At 37.8% G+C, this 19,655-nt stretch overlaps 1 protein-coding gene across 2 annotated transcripts in view; it reads left to right on the top strand.

The window, feature by feature from the left end:
- The window catches only part of LARS2 (leucyl-tRNA synthetase 2, mitochondrial), a 92,584-nt gene that overhangs the window by 68,103 nt on the left and 4,826 nt on the right, over positions 1–19,655 (top strand). For both annotated transcript variants that reach the window (XM_084509460.1, XM_084509461.1), the window contains exons 15-20: positions 1,860–1,963; positions 3,151–3,333; positions 5,034–5,203; positions 6,192–6,269; positions 8,537–8,648; positions 18,292–18,419. In XM_084509460.1, coding sequence (XP_084365586.1) covers positions 1,860–1,963; positions 3,151–3,333; positions 5,034–5,203; positions 6,192–6,269; positions 8,537–8,648; positions 18,292–18,419 — 775 coding nt within the window. The remainder of the gene's footprint in view (positions 1–1,859; positions 1,964–3,150; positions 3,334–5,033; positions 5,204–6,191; positions 6,270–8,536; positions 8,649–18,291; positions 18,420–19,655) is intronic.

Here is a 19,655-nt window from a genome sequence, read left to right as displayed (position 1 = left end):
TGCCCAAATTTGACTTCATTTTTCATCTACCTGAGTTACTTTAACTTACTTATAAATATGATGATTTTTCAGGCAACCGGTGTTCAAACCTGACTTCAGAAAATATTTACACAGATCCTCTTACTTCATATCGTTGATAAAAGCAGGTAGCATGGTACAGACCAGTGCTGCTTGGTGACTGAATGGTACACCATGTGCCAGTACTTGCACAGTATTTGGAAGTATGCAAAATATGCAAGGAAGGAAACTCCTGTTCAAACATGAATATATTGAAGATAAAGTTTGAAGCCTGTTGCTTTCTCTCTCCTGATTTAAAGATTTTCTTTGAAATATCTCCTTGACTGATAGTCATCAAAAGTTTTAAGGAGTAGCATTTGGAAGGCATCTGCTTTAATACAGTAAAAACATGCACATTTATTGTATAATTTAATAATGATTTAAATATTTTATTGAATAAATTACTGTGCTTTAAATCATTAAGTAAATTTTCCTCATGATCAACGTGCTTATATTTCATAAGATTGTGAAATATGAAATTGACTCCACAAAAGTGAATAGTGTTTTGGACTGTGATTTTTGTAAATGTAAAGTAAAATATGGAAGCCTGTTTTTATTGTTTCTTCTTTAGATGGACAGATTTATTCTAGCTTTTTGAAAAATATGTAAATACAAGTGATACATCCTTTGTACACAAGTGTTTTGGTAGATACATGGGCCTTTGTTAGGTGGAATTGTGGGGAATTGAGATAGCTTAATGCTGAGCACATGAGCGTTAGGAGTTACTGGCCAATACTGAGCAGGACAGATTAGTACATCCTCCAAAATGATGGTCACCAATGTCTTTGTATCTGAGGATCCCATGGGAAAACTCCCCCAAATCTGTACCCTTTGGATCTGGCTCCATACCTCTTTCCTGGCCACTAAAGTTCTTGGGGCTGCTTTTACAACTGCCTTACTTTCCTGACCAAAACCTCTAGAGATTACTTTTGTTGTCCTTTTTCCAGTGAAAACAATAATAGACATCTGACTCGGTGAATTAGAAATGTAAGATCCTCAAAAGAAGCAATAATGTATCTGTCAACCAGAAAAGTATTTACTTAGAGTTTTTTCTTGCTGAGTGCCCTACTGCCTTTAGCTTTGGTTGTTTTAAGGCTCATTTTATCTCTGCGATACACACATTGAGTGAGAACTTACGCTTCCGGATGTAAATTTTTTTTTAGAAAATTAAAGTTTTAATGTTCAAGATGCTAAAAATAAAAATTGATCCACTGAAGTGAACTTTCCAGCATTGCCATTTTCTCGTGTACTCTTTTTCTTACAGCTAGGTCTTCATGGTTAGTTCTGCAAAGAGACAAGGCATGCGAATGCTTATGTTGGAGAAACTACCTTCTCAGTTTATAGAAAGAAATGTGCAGCGAGCATTTGATTTGTTCCAAAATACTGCATTTCTTAGAGAGAAGTTAGAACTAAATATTTCTAAAAAAGATAAGGGTTTTGTACTTGCCCACTTCTACAAATGGGGATTTAGCTTAGACTTGGTGAACTTCCACAGTTGGCCAAGGAACTTCTGTGTATTATCTGTATGCTAATTTGAGAAGTGGCATTGTAATAACTCAGCACTAAATCAGGATGCAAGAATGTGTACAGAATACAAATAAATACTTACACTTGTCAGCCCGGCACCATGAATAAATGCAGAAAGTGCTTTTTCTAAGGTGGCAACCATTAATGCACAGTCATCGTGAAATTCTTGTTTCATTAAATAACTGCCTGATTGGCTCAACATCTGAGGCTTAATCTAAAGTATGCTTTTGAAAGCTGTTTTCAACATAAACGTTTCTTTATCCTTCCATCCTTAGGGAGCCTTTCCATAAGCTTTTGGTTCAAGGTCTTATCAAGAATCAGACGTTCAGACTAACATCAACAGGCCAGTATTTGAAGAGAGAGGAGATTGATTTCACTGGTAAGAGAAAAAGCATGGGAAAACCAGCACAAGTGCATACAGAAAGTCAGGGACTACTTCAGTTAAAAGAAGACATACAGGACTCAGTGCTGGGAAAGTTTGGTGGAGAAAAATGAATCCTTGTAATATCACAAGCAGAGAGTGTCTTCTGTGAGTTTGGGATTCACATCCACTGCTGAATGCAGAGAGACCCTACTAATCTAGCAACTTTAATTGCAACCAAATACAGAAACAATGCTATGATATTATTTTAGCTCCAATGTAGTCCAAAAGACCAGAAGTCAGTTTTGTTAAGACAGTGCTCAGCAGCTTGCTGAATGGAGTTAGTAGTCCCATCAGACAGATAACCTACAAAAACACTGGCAAAGTTAACACAGCTGGTGGTATATTTGGTAAATTTTACATGTGTAATGGGTATAGGAAAAAGTGCTATTTCTCACCTCTTCCCAGTGCCTTCACTGCATAAGCTGAATCAGCTGCCCTTGTCTGGGGAGCTGTAGGAGCAATAAGAGGGGCTTGGTCACATTTGCCTCCCTTAAGCACTTCCCTCATGCAGCCTTGTTTGCTCTGCTCTTCTCCTGAATACAAATCCCATAAGACCATTAAAAACAGACAAAAGAACCTGTTACGCTTACCATTATCTGGTATCCTATTTCTTCCATAAAAAACAACAGGTGGTTTTGCTTGGGTGCACCTTTATCAGTGTAAATGCCCCTTTCCATCCTTAAACTCATTCAACAGAAGGCAGGTTATTGCCAGGATAACAATTGGAGTTATAAACCTGGGTCCATAAAAGCTAACAGCATCTCAAAATTGTACCAAATTGCTATACCTATCTAGGAAGTTTTAAATGGTATGGTTATAACAGTGTTTAAATCTCAGAGGCTGTCAAGCACGTAGGATGAGTGCCAAAATACAGCTTCCAAATGGTAGAAGGACACTTTCTGTCATGAGGCAATGGAAGTATTTGGATGTTACCTGCATTAAAATATGAAAGTAGAAAAAACTGGAGAGGGAAAAGGGTTATTACTTTTACAATTATTTCCCCTCACCCCCAAACAAACAACAAAAGAAATAGAAATAGTTGTTTCTTAATGCTTAATTCTTAATTCTTAGATAACCAAAGCAATGGTTGTTACAGGTGAGCAAAATTTGTTTTAATATTTTGTGTATGTCTTAATATTTAGGCACCGAACCAGTTCACCTAAAAACTGGTGAGAAACTCCAAATCACTTGGGAAAAAATGAGCAAATCTAAGCACAACGGAATAGATCCTGAAGAATTAGTGAAAGAATATGGCATTGACACCATACGTCTTTACATTCTGTTTGGTGCTCCTCCAGATCAAGACATTTTGTGGGATGCTAAAAGTAAGTCAAACTCTGTTGTTTTTTTCCTGGTGTGATACATTTTAAGCGCAAAATTAAAACAGTTCTTGTTGCCCAAGTGTTTTGAACAGTTGAATAAAAAAGATACAATTTTAATGTTTCTTTTAAAAGAGAAGTCACAAAACTATGACAGAGAGGCAGACTTGCAAGATTACCGCAAGCAGTTTACCTCTTTAAAGTTAAAAAAAAATATGTCTGAAAAGCATGTCTCAAATGATACTTTACTCTGAAATAGTAAGAGTGCAAACTTGGATCTTATTTTCTGTCTCTTTTTTTTTTTTTTTAAATTATCTACAAATGATTGATTGAAATTGATTATTTTAAGATTATTTTCTTCATTATAAGATAAAACTTCACAATTTTTACAATTGATGTAAGATTGTTTGCAGTACAGTAACCTTGCAAGCCAATTGTGATAACAAAATAATGTTTAAATTGAAGAAATCAATCAGGTAAACAGAAAATTGTCCTATTAGGTGGATATTGACTTATTAGGAGAATATTAAACACCACTTCTCATTTGCCATGATCCTCCTTACTGGATTTATTTTGATAGTCTTTCGAGGATTGCCCTCCAAACTTTATTCCTTGTCTTCACTTGTGGAAATGAGGGCAAGATCCCATGTCATTCTTTCCCCGGTGTGAGCAAGTAATTGTCTAGAGTATGCAAGACCAAATGTGGCCAAATTTACCCAGTAGCTTATTACACCATTACTACAGTGTTAGATAATACCAAGCCAGAGTGTTTAGATGATCTACAAGCTTCCGGTATGAACAGGAGATGGAAAGTTTGGGAAGAGCATTGTGTTCTGCATCCCACCTAGGAGAGTTCATGCGGATCGTGCAGACATAGTCAATCAGGCTGTATTTTGCTGTTCCAGATGTGCAGGAAGTCTTTCATCTAGTGCAATCGGACACATAATTGGTCTGTGTTAGTCACTCACATGTGTTTTACTTCTTCCACTTTTAGTAGTAGCCCTGGCGGTCTTTTCAATTGCAGTTGCTGGATCAGAATTGGAAGCCCTTATCAGCTGGAACATCTTACGCTATATTGCTACTGTGCAGTGCAGTGTGATGTGGTGATGTGCAGTCTAGTAGAAACCTGATGCATCTGGAACAGAGAGCTAAAGCCATATGAGTGCCACACCTCAAGCCATACCGTTATTAATGGCTCTGTGCCACAACACATGGGGTAGCTCGTAGCAACAAAAGTATATGTAATTTTTAAGATCAGATTTTAGAAAAAATCTCAATTACTAAGAAAATGTGTGTTTGTGTATGTATATGTATATATATATATACACATATGTATTCTTCCAAGAGATTGAAAAAAGAGAGCATGCAGAATTGTTTTCTTGAGTCTTCAAAACACAAGGTGAACACTCTAACATTGACATAACTATATTTAATAGATTTAGCAAATATTTTTGCTATATATATGTTTTAAATCATTACAGAAAATACATCTGTTTTTTATTATTGATTTCTTTCCATTAAGGCAACACAGCATTATTTTTAAAGTGCATTTTTAATTATATTGACATTTTTCATGTAAAACATAGTGTTTTGTTTCAGAATGTTAAACTTTAGCATGCAGGTTCCTTTTTGCTTTTCTTTAAAGTTTTGGCTTCATCCATTGTAACTGAGATCTGTTTGTTTCTGCAACCTTTCATTAATCTCAGATGATGCTGTACTGGGTGTTCAGAGATGGCAGACTCGTGTCTGGACGCTTGTAACCAAACTTATTGAAGCAAGGACTTCAGGAACCATGCCCAATCCTGAGCTTCTGAATAAAAAAGAGAAGGCTGAAGCCAGAAAGATCTGGGAACAGAAGAATCTGGTAATTTCTGAGGTAAAAAAAAAAGCACTTACATCGTTTGTAAATGACTAAATAAGTTATTGCTTTTGTAAAAACTATGCCTTGCTTAGAGATCCAAAAGTTGTCCCACAGATGAGTAGATCATAAAGTAATTTTTAAGTAAAATATTCTCTCTATAAGTAATTTTATTAATCTACAGATTTCATAGGACAAAACTTTTCTATAAAGTAGTAACATTTGTATTGGTAAAATTTATCTCCTGTGTGCCTTATTTAAAGGCTGAAGTGTTATGGCATTAAAATGTTGTGAACCTGGGTTTGGAATACCTCCATTTCCAGTAGCACAGCTGTAGGTGAGTTAGTTATGCAGATTATCCCTCACAAGAGTTTTTGATCTGTTTGCTTCACACCTCATTATTATGCCTGCTGTTTCATAGAGATGAAAAAAAAAAGTTGTTGGAGAAATATATTAGCATATTCTTAAAAAATATTGAAATAATTGTTCAGTTTTTCTTATGTGTTAAGTCTCACGCTGTGTTTAGTGTCAATTCAATTATGCAAGACTTGGAAGGAGATCTAAATACTTGTAAAATTAGCCTAAGACTTTTTTCTATGCTTAAAACTTTACCTGATTTAAATCCTGTGGCCAGGGACCTTCCAGGTCTTTTGACAGTCATTAGAGTTATAATCTTATAATCTTACAATAATTATAATCTATGTACGCTCTTTCACCAGCATAACTGAGTTTACACACATGAAGGCCTCCTTTAGGAACAAAAGGAAGATATTTTATTAAAGGAAATAGGGTGTGCTCACTAATACACAGTCCTAATTGGTGGTGATTAAAGCTTTTAAAGTCTTGAAACAGATGGAAAGCTAGTCAACTGAATTTTTTATATGATTATTATTTTCACACACACATGTGGTTTGTTTGCATGCCAAAGTGATTTCCATGTAAAAGGTAATATTCCATGTTTGAGAACTTCAATTAATTAGTGACAGCACTTTTCTTTTAATACAAGGTAACAGAGTACTTCACAAAGGATCATTTGTTCAATGCAGCTATTTCTCGACTGATGAGCCTCTCTAACATACTCCATGTAAGTATGCAGAATGAACAAAGGCAATTTGCTGTCAGTCGTGGTTCCGGTAAGTCTTTATACAAAGCAAGAGCTGCCTAATCAATAGTGTTCCAAAAGTCACTTACTGTCATTACTGACTCAAGAGTCTTGTGTACAGTAGATTGAATTATTCAGATTGAAAGAAGGATGTTCTAATATCACTGTATTCCTTACATATACTATGTTTTGTAGGAAGAGCTTGAAAGTCTTAGAGGCACTAGGTTCTGTTGTTTACCTCTGTGTCCTCTATTTCAAAAGGATGCGTTTTGTTTTGTTCTGTTCTTTGTTCTGTTCTGTTTTGAAACAAGTTGCATATATAGCTACATATAGTAGCTCTGAGCTCTGCTGTCCAGCCAGTTCTTAATCCACCTCACTGTCTACTCATCCATCCCACGCTTCCTTAGCTTGCCTATGAAAGTGCTATGGGAGACAGTGTCTAAAAGCCTTGCTGAAGTCATCCACTGCTCTCTCCTCATCCACCCAGCTAGTCATTCCACCATATAAGGTTACCAAGTTGGTCAAGCATGATTTCTCCTTGGTGAACCCATGCTGACTACTCCTGACCACCTTCTTCTCCTCCACATCCTCCAGAGAGCTAAATATTTGAACACCGATATATTTTGTGACTAAAGAAGTCACCTTTCAAGAACAAATTTCCTTATAGCTTATTGACACTTCCTCTTTTGAGTCTTATTTGAAAGCAGGAAGTGGGGAGTTGGGTGGAACTAAATATAGAAAAGAGGTAGTAGTTACTAAAACTTATCAAATCTAGTTTGCATTGACCTCATTGGTATCAGTGATAAGAATTTGCCATCTGAAAGCTCTTCTGTGGTCTGTGTCAAACAAATCACTGTTTTTGGACAATTTTCCAGTAGGCAGGAACTGGTGATTATCACACCCACAAAATAATTCTCATAAGCTGACAAGTGTTGACATTCTTCCATGCTGTTTCATTAGGGAGATGAATCACAAAATAAATGCAGAATCTGAACTTAGCATGGGATGTAATCATACTGAGTCAAAGCAGAGGCAAAGAAAGAAGAAGTTTATCCAGCTGCCTTTAGTGCTCTTCTTTTCTCTTAGGATACAACAAGCAGAGGAATTAAGGCTAAATTTCTGCCAGTCTGGCACATTTGCAAGAAATGGAAAATTGTCATTATGAGGGCAAGCTAAACAGTTTACTAAAGCAATCTGAACATCAAACCATAGAAGGCTATGTTGCACTTATCACCCCCAGAACTCCCTTCTGCTCTAAAACATCACTTGGGCACTAAATTCAGCTTTACTTAAACAACTCTAGGATCCTGTACAACTGAACCTTATTCCAGGAAAAATCATGCTGCATTCATCACAAATTGACTTTCTTGTGCAAGAAGTTTACCTCTTTAGGTAGCTCTGATTTTATCTAGGCTTGTACTTACCGAAGTGGTAGCATTCAAAATACTATTCAGGGCCACAGGTGTCTACACAGGTATGTGTTCAGTCTCCTGTACCAGAGTAGATCCCCAGGGATCTGCATCAGCCTCTTCAGGAGTAGATTTCCAGCTTCTCCTTTTTTCCATAAATGTCAGAGAGCACTTCGTGACCACGAGATGCAATTTCAGTTCACCAGAAATTTTTGTAAGTTCCTAATTTATTATGAAATTATACTGTCCTGAGCATAGAAGTTGATTTTAGGTTTTGTTATATAGTTCAGTTGTATTGTTCAGTTGGAAGGGACCTTCAGACATTAAAGTCCAACTGCCTGACCTCTTCTGGGCTAACCAGAAGTTAAAGCGTGTTGCTGAGGCCATTATCCAAATGTCTCTTGAACACAGACAGGTGTGGGGCATCAACCACCTTACTAGGAAGCTTGTTCCAGTGTTTGACCGCTCACATTAAAGTCGTTTTCCTCATGTCCAGTCTGAACCTCCCCTGGTGCAGCATTGTGCTGTTCCTGCGTATCCTGTCATCGGTGACCAGGGAGAAGAGACCAGCACCTGCCTCTGTGCTTCCACTCCTCAGGAAGCTGTAGAGGGCCATGAGGTCGCTTCTTGGCCTCCTTTTTTCCAGGCTAGACAACACAAGTTTCATCAGCGTATGTCACAGAGGCAAAGTTTTCATTTCCACTGTTTTTAAGATGTCTTAAGGAATTATTCATGCATGTACTTTTCAATTAAACTATTCTCCTTCCCACCCCAAAATATTCATATTCACAATTTATTTTCTTTTCTTTCTTTTTTTTGTTTGTTTGTTTTTTCACTTAGCAAGCTCCTCGAGCTCTTATTCTTCACAGTGCAGAATATGAAGATGCTCTGGCTACACTCTGCATTATGATTGCACCTATGGCTCCACACATTGCATCAGAGATGTGGAAAGGTATTTATAGAAATACACTTTTTATTGATGTAGCAGGGCAAAAAAAAAGCAAAAAGCTTGCTGAAAGATCTTTAAATCATGTGTTACTTTTCTCTCTTTTCTGCATCTATCCTGTCACCTTTTGTCATAATTCCTAAACAAACCTAAAACTTGTTGTTTCTTTTCCTTTGCATACAAGACTAAACAGAGAAAGGGAGAAGGGGGAAAAATTCAAGACAGAGCCTGCATGAGGAAGGAATTAATGTGTCAGTTGCTAGCTGCCTCTGCATATGGAAGGCAATATTAAAAGCTGAACATAATTACAGAGAGAGCTCTTTTTAAAAGAGCCTTCAGAGTAGAAATACCTTCTTTCAGGAATTCAAGCAAAGAGTACCATGTCAGAGGACTGCATACTAAAAAGGCTAAAAGAGAGTTAAATATAAATCATATTCTTGTTATTGCAGAGACTCTCCAGAGACTGAGGAATGCTATATGTTAAATTAACCTCTTGTGGGAAGTGGGAATGGAAAATCTATTTTTTAAGGTTATTACAGTTGTAAACCTTTAGATCTGAATCCCGAGTGGGCTAAGTTGCATGGTGTTACTAGAGTTAAAACCTGTGAAAATAGGGATATACATGCCAGAGTTCAACAGTTACTTTTAAGGTTTCCTAAAAGATGTGGGAAGATAGGAATATATTCTGCATTAAGGCTGGCCACAAATTGGCATGTGGTTTTGGACCTAACGTTAGCTTTTGGATGCTGTTTTAACAGCTTTATTTTCAACAGTTATCCTAGAACTTTATGCGTTCGAGTGTTTACAGTGCAATGCTACTAAATGGCTTCTGTTTCAGAGCTGTATGTGACAGTGCGATATTATTAACTGCCAAAGAAAGGCTACTTTTGTTCATAGCAGTAACATAGGGGCACAGACTGGAAACAGCAAGACATATTGCAGAAGGTTTTGTTGTTGTTGTTGTTTTTTCTGTTTTAATTCCCAATATTTTTAAGATGTCTTTATTCTAAGCAATTAAGATTTCATTAACAGTGGCAATAGACATGATGCATTTGGAGAAAGCTGCTTTTAGTCAGTATTCTCTTACAACATGAAGTCCCATCTAACTAAAATTATATTTAAATGGAAGTAGTAGCTCTAATTTTGTTTTCCACATTGGTTGAGGTGAAGTCGGAAGTGGTCTGGTTTTGTTATTTAAACATGCAGTGCCTTGTGAACTGTGAAATTCAAACGCATGTTAGGAAGTAGAGAATAGTCAAAAACGTTTCATAACATTTTTTTCAGAGGTAATGAGGGTGTCTTAATTTACATAATTTGTCAAATGTAAAGCTTAGTCTTGTGACATTTTGATTGTTACAGTAGGAACTCTTTAATTTTTACTAAAATCATTGAGGAATGAGAATGCTAAACACTTTCTGGATATCTCTGAAGTAAAAATGAAAAGGAAGCACAATAAAATTGGGATGTTGTTATCCTTAACTCCTGCCTGCATTTAAAAATGCAGTTTTGTTTGTGTGACCCATTATAATTCAATACAACTGGCAAACAAACAATTTTTGTGGTGATTATTGCCTGAAGAATTTTATGACTGAACATGGAAAATACAATCTCTTTTAGCAGCGTGATCATTACATTATAACAAAATTATTAAACGATTTTATCAGGAGAATTTATGTACATTTACTGCTGTGTGGTAAGAAGACAATATTATGGAGAAATAACCAGTATCTAGCATTTTGGTCCTGGGGTTTGGACTTCTGGTAGAAAATGTCCAACATGTTCATGTTCTGAATTGCACTCTGGTTCTGCTAAGTCTTACTGTTCATCCGATGTAGCCAATTTCTTAAACTTTATTGTGCACGAGTGATGATGTTATGTTATTTTAATAACTCCAGTATAAAAAAATAAGCTTTCTAAATACTGAGTTTTCTGTGTGCATCAGTTCTCCATACACACTCAGAGAAAGTCATTCTTTTTGTGCCTTGTCTTTGCACTAAAAGGTAGGGATAGTGCTGCTTCCTTTCTTGTAAACTATACAGGAAAAAGGACTTTGTGTATAATTAGCTCTATAAATAGCACTTCGAGCAGTGGACCCACATACTTTGATTGAAGTCTCTGTCTGCTCTTGTAATGCCAATAATAAACAACACATAAGCAATGTATTTATAATTAAATACTGACATTTCATTCTGAAGTAACTTATACACAGCCTTCACATAGTGTTTTGTTTAGTGATGAAAAACAAGGAAGATTTTTTCTTTCTACAGGGAAAAATGAAATTGGGAAATTTGGAAGCCCTGCAGCTAATACGAAACAGATAATTTGGCAGTTGAATAGGATCACTGATCAGAATAGTGACTTGTTATGTTAGCTCTGAACCACATTACACTTCCTTGTGTATTTAAGCTTTTTTGAAGAGAAAGGATCTTGCTTTTGTGTTGTTGTTTTTCATTAGAAAGTGTTTATTATATAACAAGATGTCTAATGCTAATTTTGCTACAGCCTTAGAAGAAAAGAGCGTTCCCAGTAATTTTGAATGTTTGCATTGTTCTTCACAGGATAAATAGGACTTCTGCTGTTGTACTGTACTCTCTTCTTTCATGCTTTTCTGATCACTGGTTATGGACAGGAAGCATTTAAGAAGAAATTACAATAGAATTTAAAATTAAATTTGAAATTATGACAACCTACAAGATAACCCTGACTTAGTGTATTCTATTATATTCTGCCAAAGATTTGGAAAAAATAATTAAACCCAAGGACTACTGGGTTCAATTATTTTGGCTAGTGACCCAGTCTACTCAGACTACTGGGTCACTGGAACAGGCTCCCCAGGGAAGCAGTCACTGCACCAAGCCTGTTGGAGTTTAAGAAGCGTTTGGAGTGTGCACTTAGTCACATGGTCTGAATTTTTGGGTAGACCTGTGTGGTGCCAGGAGTTGGACTTGATGATCCTTGTGGGTCCCTTCCAACTCGGGATATTCTATGATTCTATGACTATAGAACTTTCTGGCTAAGCACACAGAATGAGACTTCATAGAGGTAATAAAGTCACTTCTGGCAATGGCAAGCTCTTCTGCAGGTGCAAATAGTTTTGTTTTGTTTTGCTTCAGTTCATATGACAGGTGTGCTGGAAATTGAAAAAAACAACTTTTTTTCCATTCTAGAATTGGAATTATAAACTAGGCACAAGAGGCTATCATATAAGTATTAAAATCTTGAAAGATATGATGACCAAAAATATCCTGATATGTATATACTGATGGTTGTATTCCATAATTATATAACATATAATTTCAAGTATCTAACAGATTTTCTTAAAAACTTGTATCCTGAATGCATTTATATTAAATAGCAAAACATGCATTTTTCATTTTTATTGATATCCATTTCAATATAAAATCTACTTGACACAGTAAAAAAGTTCTTTAAATACAGCTGGGTGTAACTGCACATCACTCTGCAATTATTGCCAACCAGTGAAAATATTAGGAAAATTAAAAAGGTAATTTTAAGGTGATAATTAAAGATGCTTTGCTTGACATTTTGAATAATGACTCATCAGCATCAACAATCTACATCATTTTGATTGTAATAATGTTATCCTACTTTGTAGGAGTTGCATTAGAGTTCATTTGAAATTTTAGCTTTTTATTCCACTCTGTTTTCTTTGTTAGCTTGTTGATGAACTTTGCAAACTTAGAACTTCAGTTTGGTATCCTAAGGGTGCTTCTCATATAATGTTCAGGTTTTAAATACAATTAAGGTAAGATGAGGTAGATTCAAGATACAGCAATTTTTGTTCTTCTGCAGCTGAAAAATTCTTCTCCCATGGGGTTCAGTTTATATGTGGCCACCTTGTTTTCATGCATCAGGTTGCGTGAAGAGCCTTGTCTCTTTTGTGAGCTGTTTGAAGAGCGTACTTCAGGGTTGGCAGTAAATATTTCCAGTGTGAGCGAAGGGAAAAACTGCTTGAATGCTGTTTCATAAGTGCCTCACCTTTCAGCAGCTGAACAATTGTAACTGAGTGCTTTGATATTTTGTCCATGAAGTAGTTCTTTTTGCTGCTTAGAGGAGGAACAGTGTTCAGTATTTTGGTGTGTCAGCCTAATGGTCTTAATTGTGCAGCGTGTACACTGTTTTATAGCTTACTAACATAAAAAGCTACTGTAGCCCCTCAGTGTGGGAAGAGTTCATCCGGCTGATATCTTGGCAGTTTATGAACACTAACAGGATGAGGAAATCTGTTTCCTTCCTGAAACCTTGTATCTGAGGAATATACAGACACCATTTGAGATGTATTTTTTTTTGTTTGTTTGTAGTAGTACAGTGTTTTGCTGTCCAGACAAGGATATGAAACAGCCTATTGTGAGTTGTTAAACTTTTATTAGAGATGGCACATGAAAGATATATACTGATGATAAACACATCTTCAGATATGTTGAAATGAAACATAATTATTGGAATCTGTAACATTAGGATTGTCTTAACAACATTAAAACTGTCCTTGCAGTAGCTCTACTGCAAGTATTTCTGTGTCTTGATTCAGTCCTTTCTCAACAAGGCTTTTCTGAAGAATGTATTGCAAGCTAAGTGATGTTGCAGATTTTCATAGAAAAACTGAATGCAGAAGTCCCCCAAAGCAGCCTGCACAAACCCAAGAAGAAGCCCAGTTCGGAATAAGAAATTGTTTTTACCTCCAAGAGTAATCACAGAATCACAGAATTTCTAGGTTGGAAGAGACCTCAAGATCATCGAGTCCAACCTCTGACCTAACGCTAGCAGTCCCCACTAAACCATATCCCTAAGCTCTACATCTAAACGTCTTTTGAAGACTTCCAGGGATGGTGACTCCACCACTTCCCTGGGCAGCCTGTTCCAGTGCCTCATAACCCTTTCAGTAAAGAAGTTCTTCCTAACATCTAACCTAAAACTCCCCTGGCTCAACTTAAGCCCATTCCCCCTCGTCCTGCCACCAGGCACGTGGGAGAACAGACCAACCCCCACCTCGCTACAGCCTCCCTTGAGGTACCTATAGAGAGCGATAAGGTCGCCCCTGAGCCTCCTTTTCTCTAGGCTGAACAAGCCCAGCTCCCTCAGCCGCTCCTCGTAGGACTTGTTCTCCAGGCCCCTCACCAGCTTCGTCGCCCTTCTCTGCACCCGCTCAAGCACCTCCATGTCCTTCTTGTAGCGAGGGGCCCAAAACTGAACACAGTACTCGAGGTGCGGCCTCACCAGAGCCGAGTACAGGGGGACGATCACCTCCCTAGCCCTGCTGGTCACACTGTTCCTGATACAAGCCAGGATGCCGTTGGCCTTCTTGGCCACCTGAGCACACTGCTGGCTCATATTCAGCCGACTATCCACCATCACTCCCAGGTCCTTCTCTGCCTGGCAGCTCTCCAACCATTCCTCTCCCAGCCTGTAGCTCTGCTTGGGGTTATTGCGCCCCAGGTGCAGGACCCAGCACTTGGCCTTGTTGAACTTCATGCAGTTGACCTCAGCCCATCGGTGCAGCCTATCCAGATCCTCCTGCAGAGCTTTCCTACCCTCAAGCAGATCGACACATGCGCATAGCTTGGTGTCATCTGCAAACTTACTGAGGGTGCACTCAATGCCCTCGTCCAGATCATCGATGAAGATATTAAAGAGGACCGGCCCCAGTACCGAGCCCTGGGGGACGCCACTAGTGACTGGCCTCCAACTGGACTTGACTCCATTCACCACGACTCTTTGGGCCCGGCTATCCAGCCAGTTTCTAACCCAACGAAGCGTGCGCCAGTCCAAGCCAAGAGCAGCCAGTTTCTTGAGGAGAATGCTGTGGGAGACGGTGTCAAAAGCCTTGCTGAAGTCAACGTAGACCACATCCACATCCAGAGCCACAATCCAAAGTGAAGGATAAGTCCATACCAATGGACAAAGGCAGGTGATTTTCAGGAGGTTAAAAAGATTCATGGGAAGTTTGTTGAATTGGAAATGTATTCTAGAATTAGCTTTTAGTAACCCAAGCTTTTCACAATCCTCTTTGGTGCTCCGCATCTGTCACTAAGAAACATACAAAATGAATTTCCTAGAACTGTATTGAATTAATGTAAATTTTCCTGATTTTTGCTACTGGTAGTATAATACAGCTTTTCTCTTAGCTGTCTGGAAGTAGCTGTTACTGTATTGCTAGAGTTTCTTGGGGATTGGAGACTATTTCACGTGTGACTGACAGACGTATTCCTCCTGGGCTGCAGAAAGGTACTACTGATATTCAGCTTGGCTGAATCTGTCAAATAGGAAGATTCATTAAATGCTATAAAAGTGTATGAAGAGCAAGGTTAACAAGATAATAATCCTGTCCTTGGAAGGAGTTGCTGTGGCAAGTAAAAACACTGATCCAGAGTGCATCTCCATTTACTGCTACAAATTCCTGCTCTGAGCTTCTTAAAAACTTGGTCTGCTTGGCTGCTAGGGTGCTGGATTTTTACTTAACATGGATTACTCTTGTTTTGATTTTTGCTAAATCCAAAGGTTATCATCATTTGGATAATGCATTCTCATAGTCGCCTTATACTGCCCCTCTGGTCTTCTTTTATCTCCTGTTAGAAAATCCCCAGTCTTAAACTTGGATATCAGCATAGTTTCAGCTGCCTTAATTAATTGCCTTTTATCTCCCATTAAAACTTCCGTCCTCCTTGCTTTTTTCTTTGTTAACCTCTCTGTGCTGGCTGCTGTCCCTCCCCATGCCAGCCATTCCTCAGTTTAGTCCATAATCACATCTTTTTCTCTTGCCTACACAATTCCATGTCAAACTAGCTGCACCGTTGCTGGAACTACAGATTCATTTTTCTAATGCTTTTTTTCTTGTAAGACTAGAATTACCTTGCCATCCTACCTTGCCTTGATGGTACATAATTGCTTCCACATATTCCTTCTTAAATCTCTGCTTAAAATGACAATCTGCTCTTGCACCCAAATAGCGCTGCAGGGGAAGTATTATTTTTATGAAACACTAATGACTCACGTAATGCTAATAAAACATTGCCTAGAGCTTCAGTGTTGTTAGACTTGTCCTCTCTCCTCCTTCTATCAACTCACTCATTTACAATCACATAATAGGGTGCTGTCTTCTAGCTGAAGCTCCAGTCCTGTGAGTTACTGATTAGGGAAAGCTTGGTTCAGTATTGACAGAGATCCAGTTGAAGGATCAGTGCTTCAGTTGGAGTGCAAATCTAGTCCTTGATCTGTCCCCCAAAACAGCTGAACTTACAGGCTGTGGAAAATGCACTCAACTGGTTTCTGTCCTGTGTTTGTAAAAGAATATGCAGTCATAAAAGCAAATTGAGAGAAAAAAATAGAAAGCATAGTACACACTGCTTCATAATGTGCATTTCACTAGGTGTTTTCCAGTACAATGAGGCAGTAAAACAAGTTTTTAATCTTTTCACAGTAAGAGTCTGTGAATTGGTTGGTCCTTAACTTCTCAAATGGTGCTTTTGTGTAATTTATCAGAATCAAGTGGGAAGGCTGGAGGAGGTCTGTCTAGGTCCTGGTAAGTGTGCCAGCAAGTGTGGATTGTGACGGTGAAGTTTCTGGTCCTGGGTGGCATTTTGAAAATGCCAAACAAATCACGATTGCGTTTTCTGTGTTGTACAGCTCACAAAATGTGAATTAAGGCAGGAAGCCAAATAGCAACCTAAGTAAAACCTTCATTTTGGTTTCCTGTCAAATTCTGTTTTCTGAAACTAATTCTGTTGACTTTTGCACTTTTTAAAAAATATGGATGAGCTCATAGCTCATTTTGTAGCAAGAAAATGAACCAAAAGATTGACATAGTGCTTAATCGTGCTTTATGTGCTTCAGAATACATATTAATTATTTTTTATTAGTAAGTTTACCAGGACTGACAGCCTCCACAGGGATTAAAACTGCCCCTGGCTTTGCCTGTGTAGATAGAAGCTCTTGACTTATACCAGAAAGTGTTTTTTAAATAGTTAGAAGAATCCACTTGAACAGGAAAATAAGGAGTGGCCACTATGCATGCTTCTGCCACAAGGCATGTGATCAGTTGGAAAGAAATGAGCTCATCTGTGTGTTCAAAAGCCAAAAGGGGAAGAATTTAGCAGCTGTCGTCTTTAAAGCCAACGTGATAATGAATCACCAATATGAAGAGTTTTTTTTCTGCTTGATTTCTTATCTTTTGCTTTTTCGGTTTGAGTAACTGTTGCAAGAGGAAAAAAAAATACACAAATTCCAGATTGAAGTGTTTTATCAATTATTTACCTAAAAAGATTGTAGCTCAGTTGTTATTCCTAGGAAATGTGCACATCTTGCTTGCCAGTAGAAATAGCTCACCCCAGTCCACTGCTCTGCCCCTTTCTGCATGATTCAAAAAATAGCAAGATCGTGTGTCATTTTGCAGAAGTGCCTTGTCTGAAAAAGCACTGACAATTATCTGGTAGATTTCATTCTGGAGAAGTTGCCTTCTCCTTATATCTCTGTTTGCTGTTGTTCACTGTATCAGTCTAAGCAATCCAGCTAGATAAATTCATGTATGTCTTATGGGTGCATTGTTTTTGCTGGTAATGTCTGCCACTGTGCTGTGTTTTCTTTATGCTCTTGGTTGAGTTTCCCTAAACCACAGATGCGTTTTCAAATACTCTTTGGTTGGTACATTTTCTAGTTCTGAAAGTGTATGCTTATAAAAAAAAAAAAAAAATGTTTTGTCTGTCTTCTTACTCATGTTTTTAATTTAAAAATCCACTGGCTTTGAGAGAAGCAATCACTACAGCTACCCTCGTAAATATTGATCATATTTGACAACCTCTTGTTAAGTGAAATCTTCTTTCTTTTTTTTGCTCTGCAGTTGGAGTAAACAGAAACATAAATTCTACTCAGGAGCTTTAATTCAGCTAAAGAATGTGGCTTCAGAATGAATTACATCCAATTCTACTAATACTTAAGTAAAACAGGAAATAATTGCCTTGGAGAGAGCAAAGTCTACTAAAAGGAGATCATTTATAGCCATTTTAACAGTATTTTAAAATAAAAGCAAAGGATAAACTATTTCAGAATGTACATGTCATAAGAAAGAAAGCAAGCTGTGCAGGGTATACTTACATAGCACCTTTAATTTGCAAGTGAATAGATAATTCACAAAACACAGCGAAAATCTTGCGAGTAGCTTGACTTGCAACAGATTTAGAAACTCCCCAGCACATTGCAGGAAACTAGCCATCATGTTAGATGACAAAATAATAAGCACAATTGTGTATCATTTGGATTGTTAGTAAAATTTTAAGCAAACTGGCATGGTTATTGAAAAGAATTATTTTTTATTATGATTGACTTCTAAAAGTAGAGATCAGCTTGGGTTGCAGTTTAAAACAAACCGTGGTCTTCAGTGCTAAATTTTGGATTGCTAATCCTAATCTAAAATGGACACCAATGTTCATGTTAGAGTCCCTACACATGGTATAAGCACATGTTTTTAGAGATGTGTATCTTTCTGTTTATAATGTGCTGTATGTTCATCTAAACAATGGTATTTCATCCTTAAGGGACTTGCTTTCAAAGCAAACTTTATTCTCATCCTGTTTATCAAACAAATTCTAAAGATTGAATGCTCTGGTGATAATATGGCTGAATTGGTTTCATTTTCCAGGTTTGGCACATATGCACAATAAACTTTGTACGCACCATAACTGGGGGACTGACGTGCTGCATCAGTCCTGGCCCAAAGTAGACCCGGAATACCTAAAACCAGCAGATGTTGTGGAGATGTCTGTTCTGGTAAGAATATTTCATTTATTTTCAGTTGTGGTCATTTAATATGTTACTACGAGCTCAGAGTACGACAAAATCCCTGCTCTTTTGGAAGTCAGTTCCTTTCTTACGTGGCTTAGTGAAAGGTCAGATAGAATGGAAACTGCAATTACAGTTGTGCTAAAATGGTTTCCTAAATGAAAAAAAGTGTAGTATGTCTGGAAGGGAGACAGTCTAAATATAAATCTTTTTGAGTGACTGGATATTAGTACCTGTGGAGATCTGACTGATGAACAACTGCGGTCAGAGCCTGTACAGCCAAAACCATGACCAGAATACAGGGCCCTCCAAATTTTTGCCTGTGAGTCCATTTATGATGTTGACCCTGTGCTAAAAAGGATAATTAGGTGAAACTTCTCGTGCTACCTGTAGTCCTGTGGTTGCCTAATACAACCTATTATAAGCTGGTTTTAGTTGCTTTGATTTTTGCCAAACTATGCTTCCTGTCTGCCTCAGGCTGAACTTCTGGCAAATTTCAGCAAAGCATTTTTCCAGGAATGAGGCTGAGGAAAAACAGGTAGTTTCGCTAGTGCTAGAATTACATTCCAGATTCTCTTTGAGCTCTAAAACCTCAGTGGTTTATGGAAAGAGCTGGCAGTTCAGTAGAAGAGCTGACATATAACTACATTTAGCTAACCTGTAATTTTCCAAAATGTGCATGTGCACATGCACAATGTGGTTTACCATCTTTTTTCCTACATCTCTAAATATCTATATTCAGCATGCTCCCAGGCATCATAAAGCTTTATGGAGCACAGTAGCTGTGAGTGCCAATGTAGGCCATTGAGGGACTGTGGGACCTGGAGCCAGGAGGGTGGGATCCGTGAGTAGCATCTCATCTCTTCCATCAGCTGATTCCTGGTCAGCTTGATTTCAAGTCCTCCGTACTCAGGCAGTATGATTATCTGCAAGTATGTAGTTGTGTAGTATAGACCTGCAGCGCTCCTCTTTTTTCCACTGCTCATCAGATAATCCTTTAATAAACCATGCAGCCATGCTGAACTTAAGTGCTTTAACTTAAATTAAACCTGGTTGTGTGTGTGTTTCTGGACATCCTGTACTTTGAATGAGATGCCTCCAGAAGAAATGTCATTCAGTCATGTAAGATTGCATGCTGTACACATGTAAGAGAAACAGAAACAATGCACTTTATCTCTATTTTATCTGTTTTACTCTGCTAGCTTCTTTGGGTAAAAGGAGTAG

This window comes from Aythya ferina (genome assembly GCF_964211825.1).
Source record: "Aythya ferina genome assembly, chromosome: 2".
Lineage (NCBI taxonomy): Eukaryota > Metazoa > Chordata > Aves > Anseriformes > Anatidae > Aythya > Aythya ferina.
This window is presented reverse-complemented; position numbering and strand designations above follow the sequence as displayed.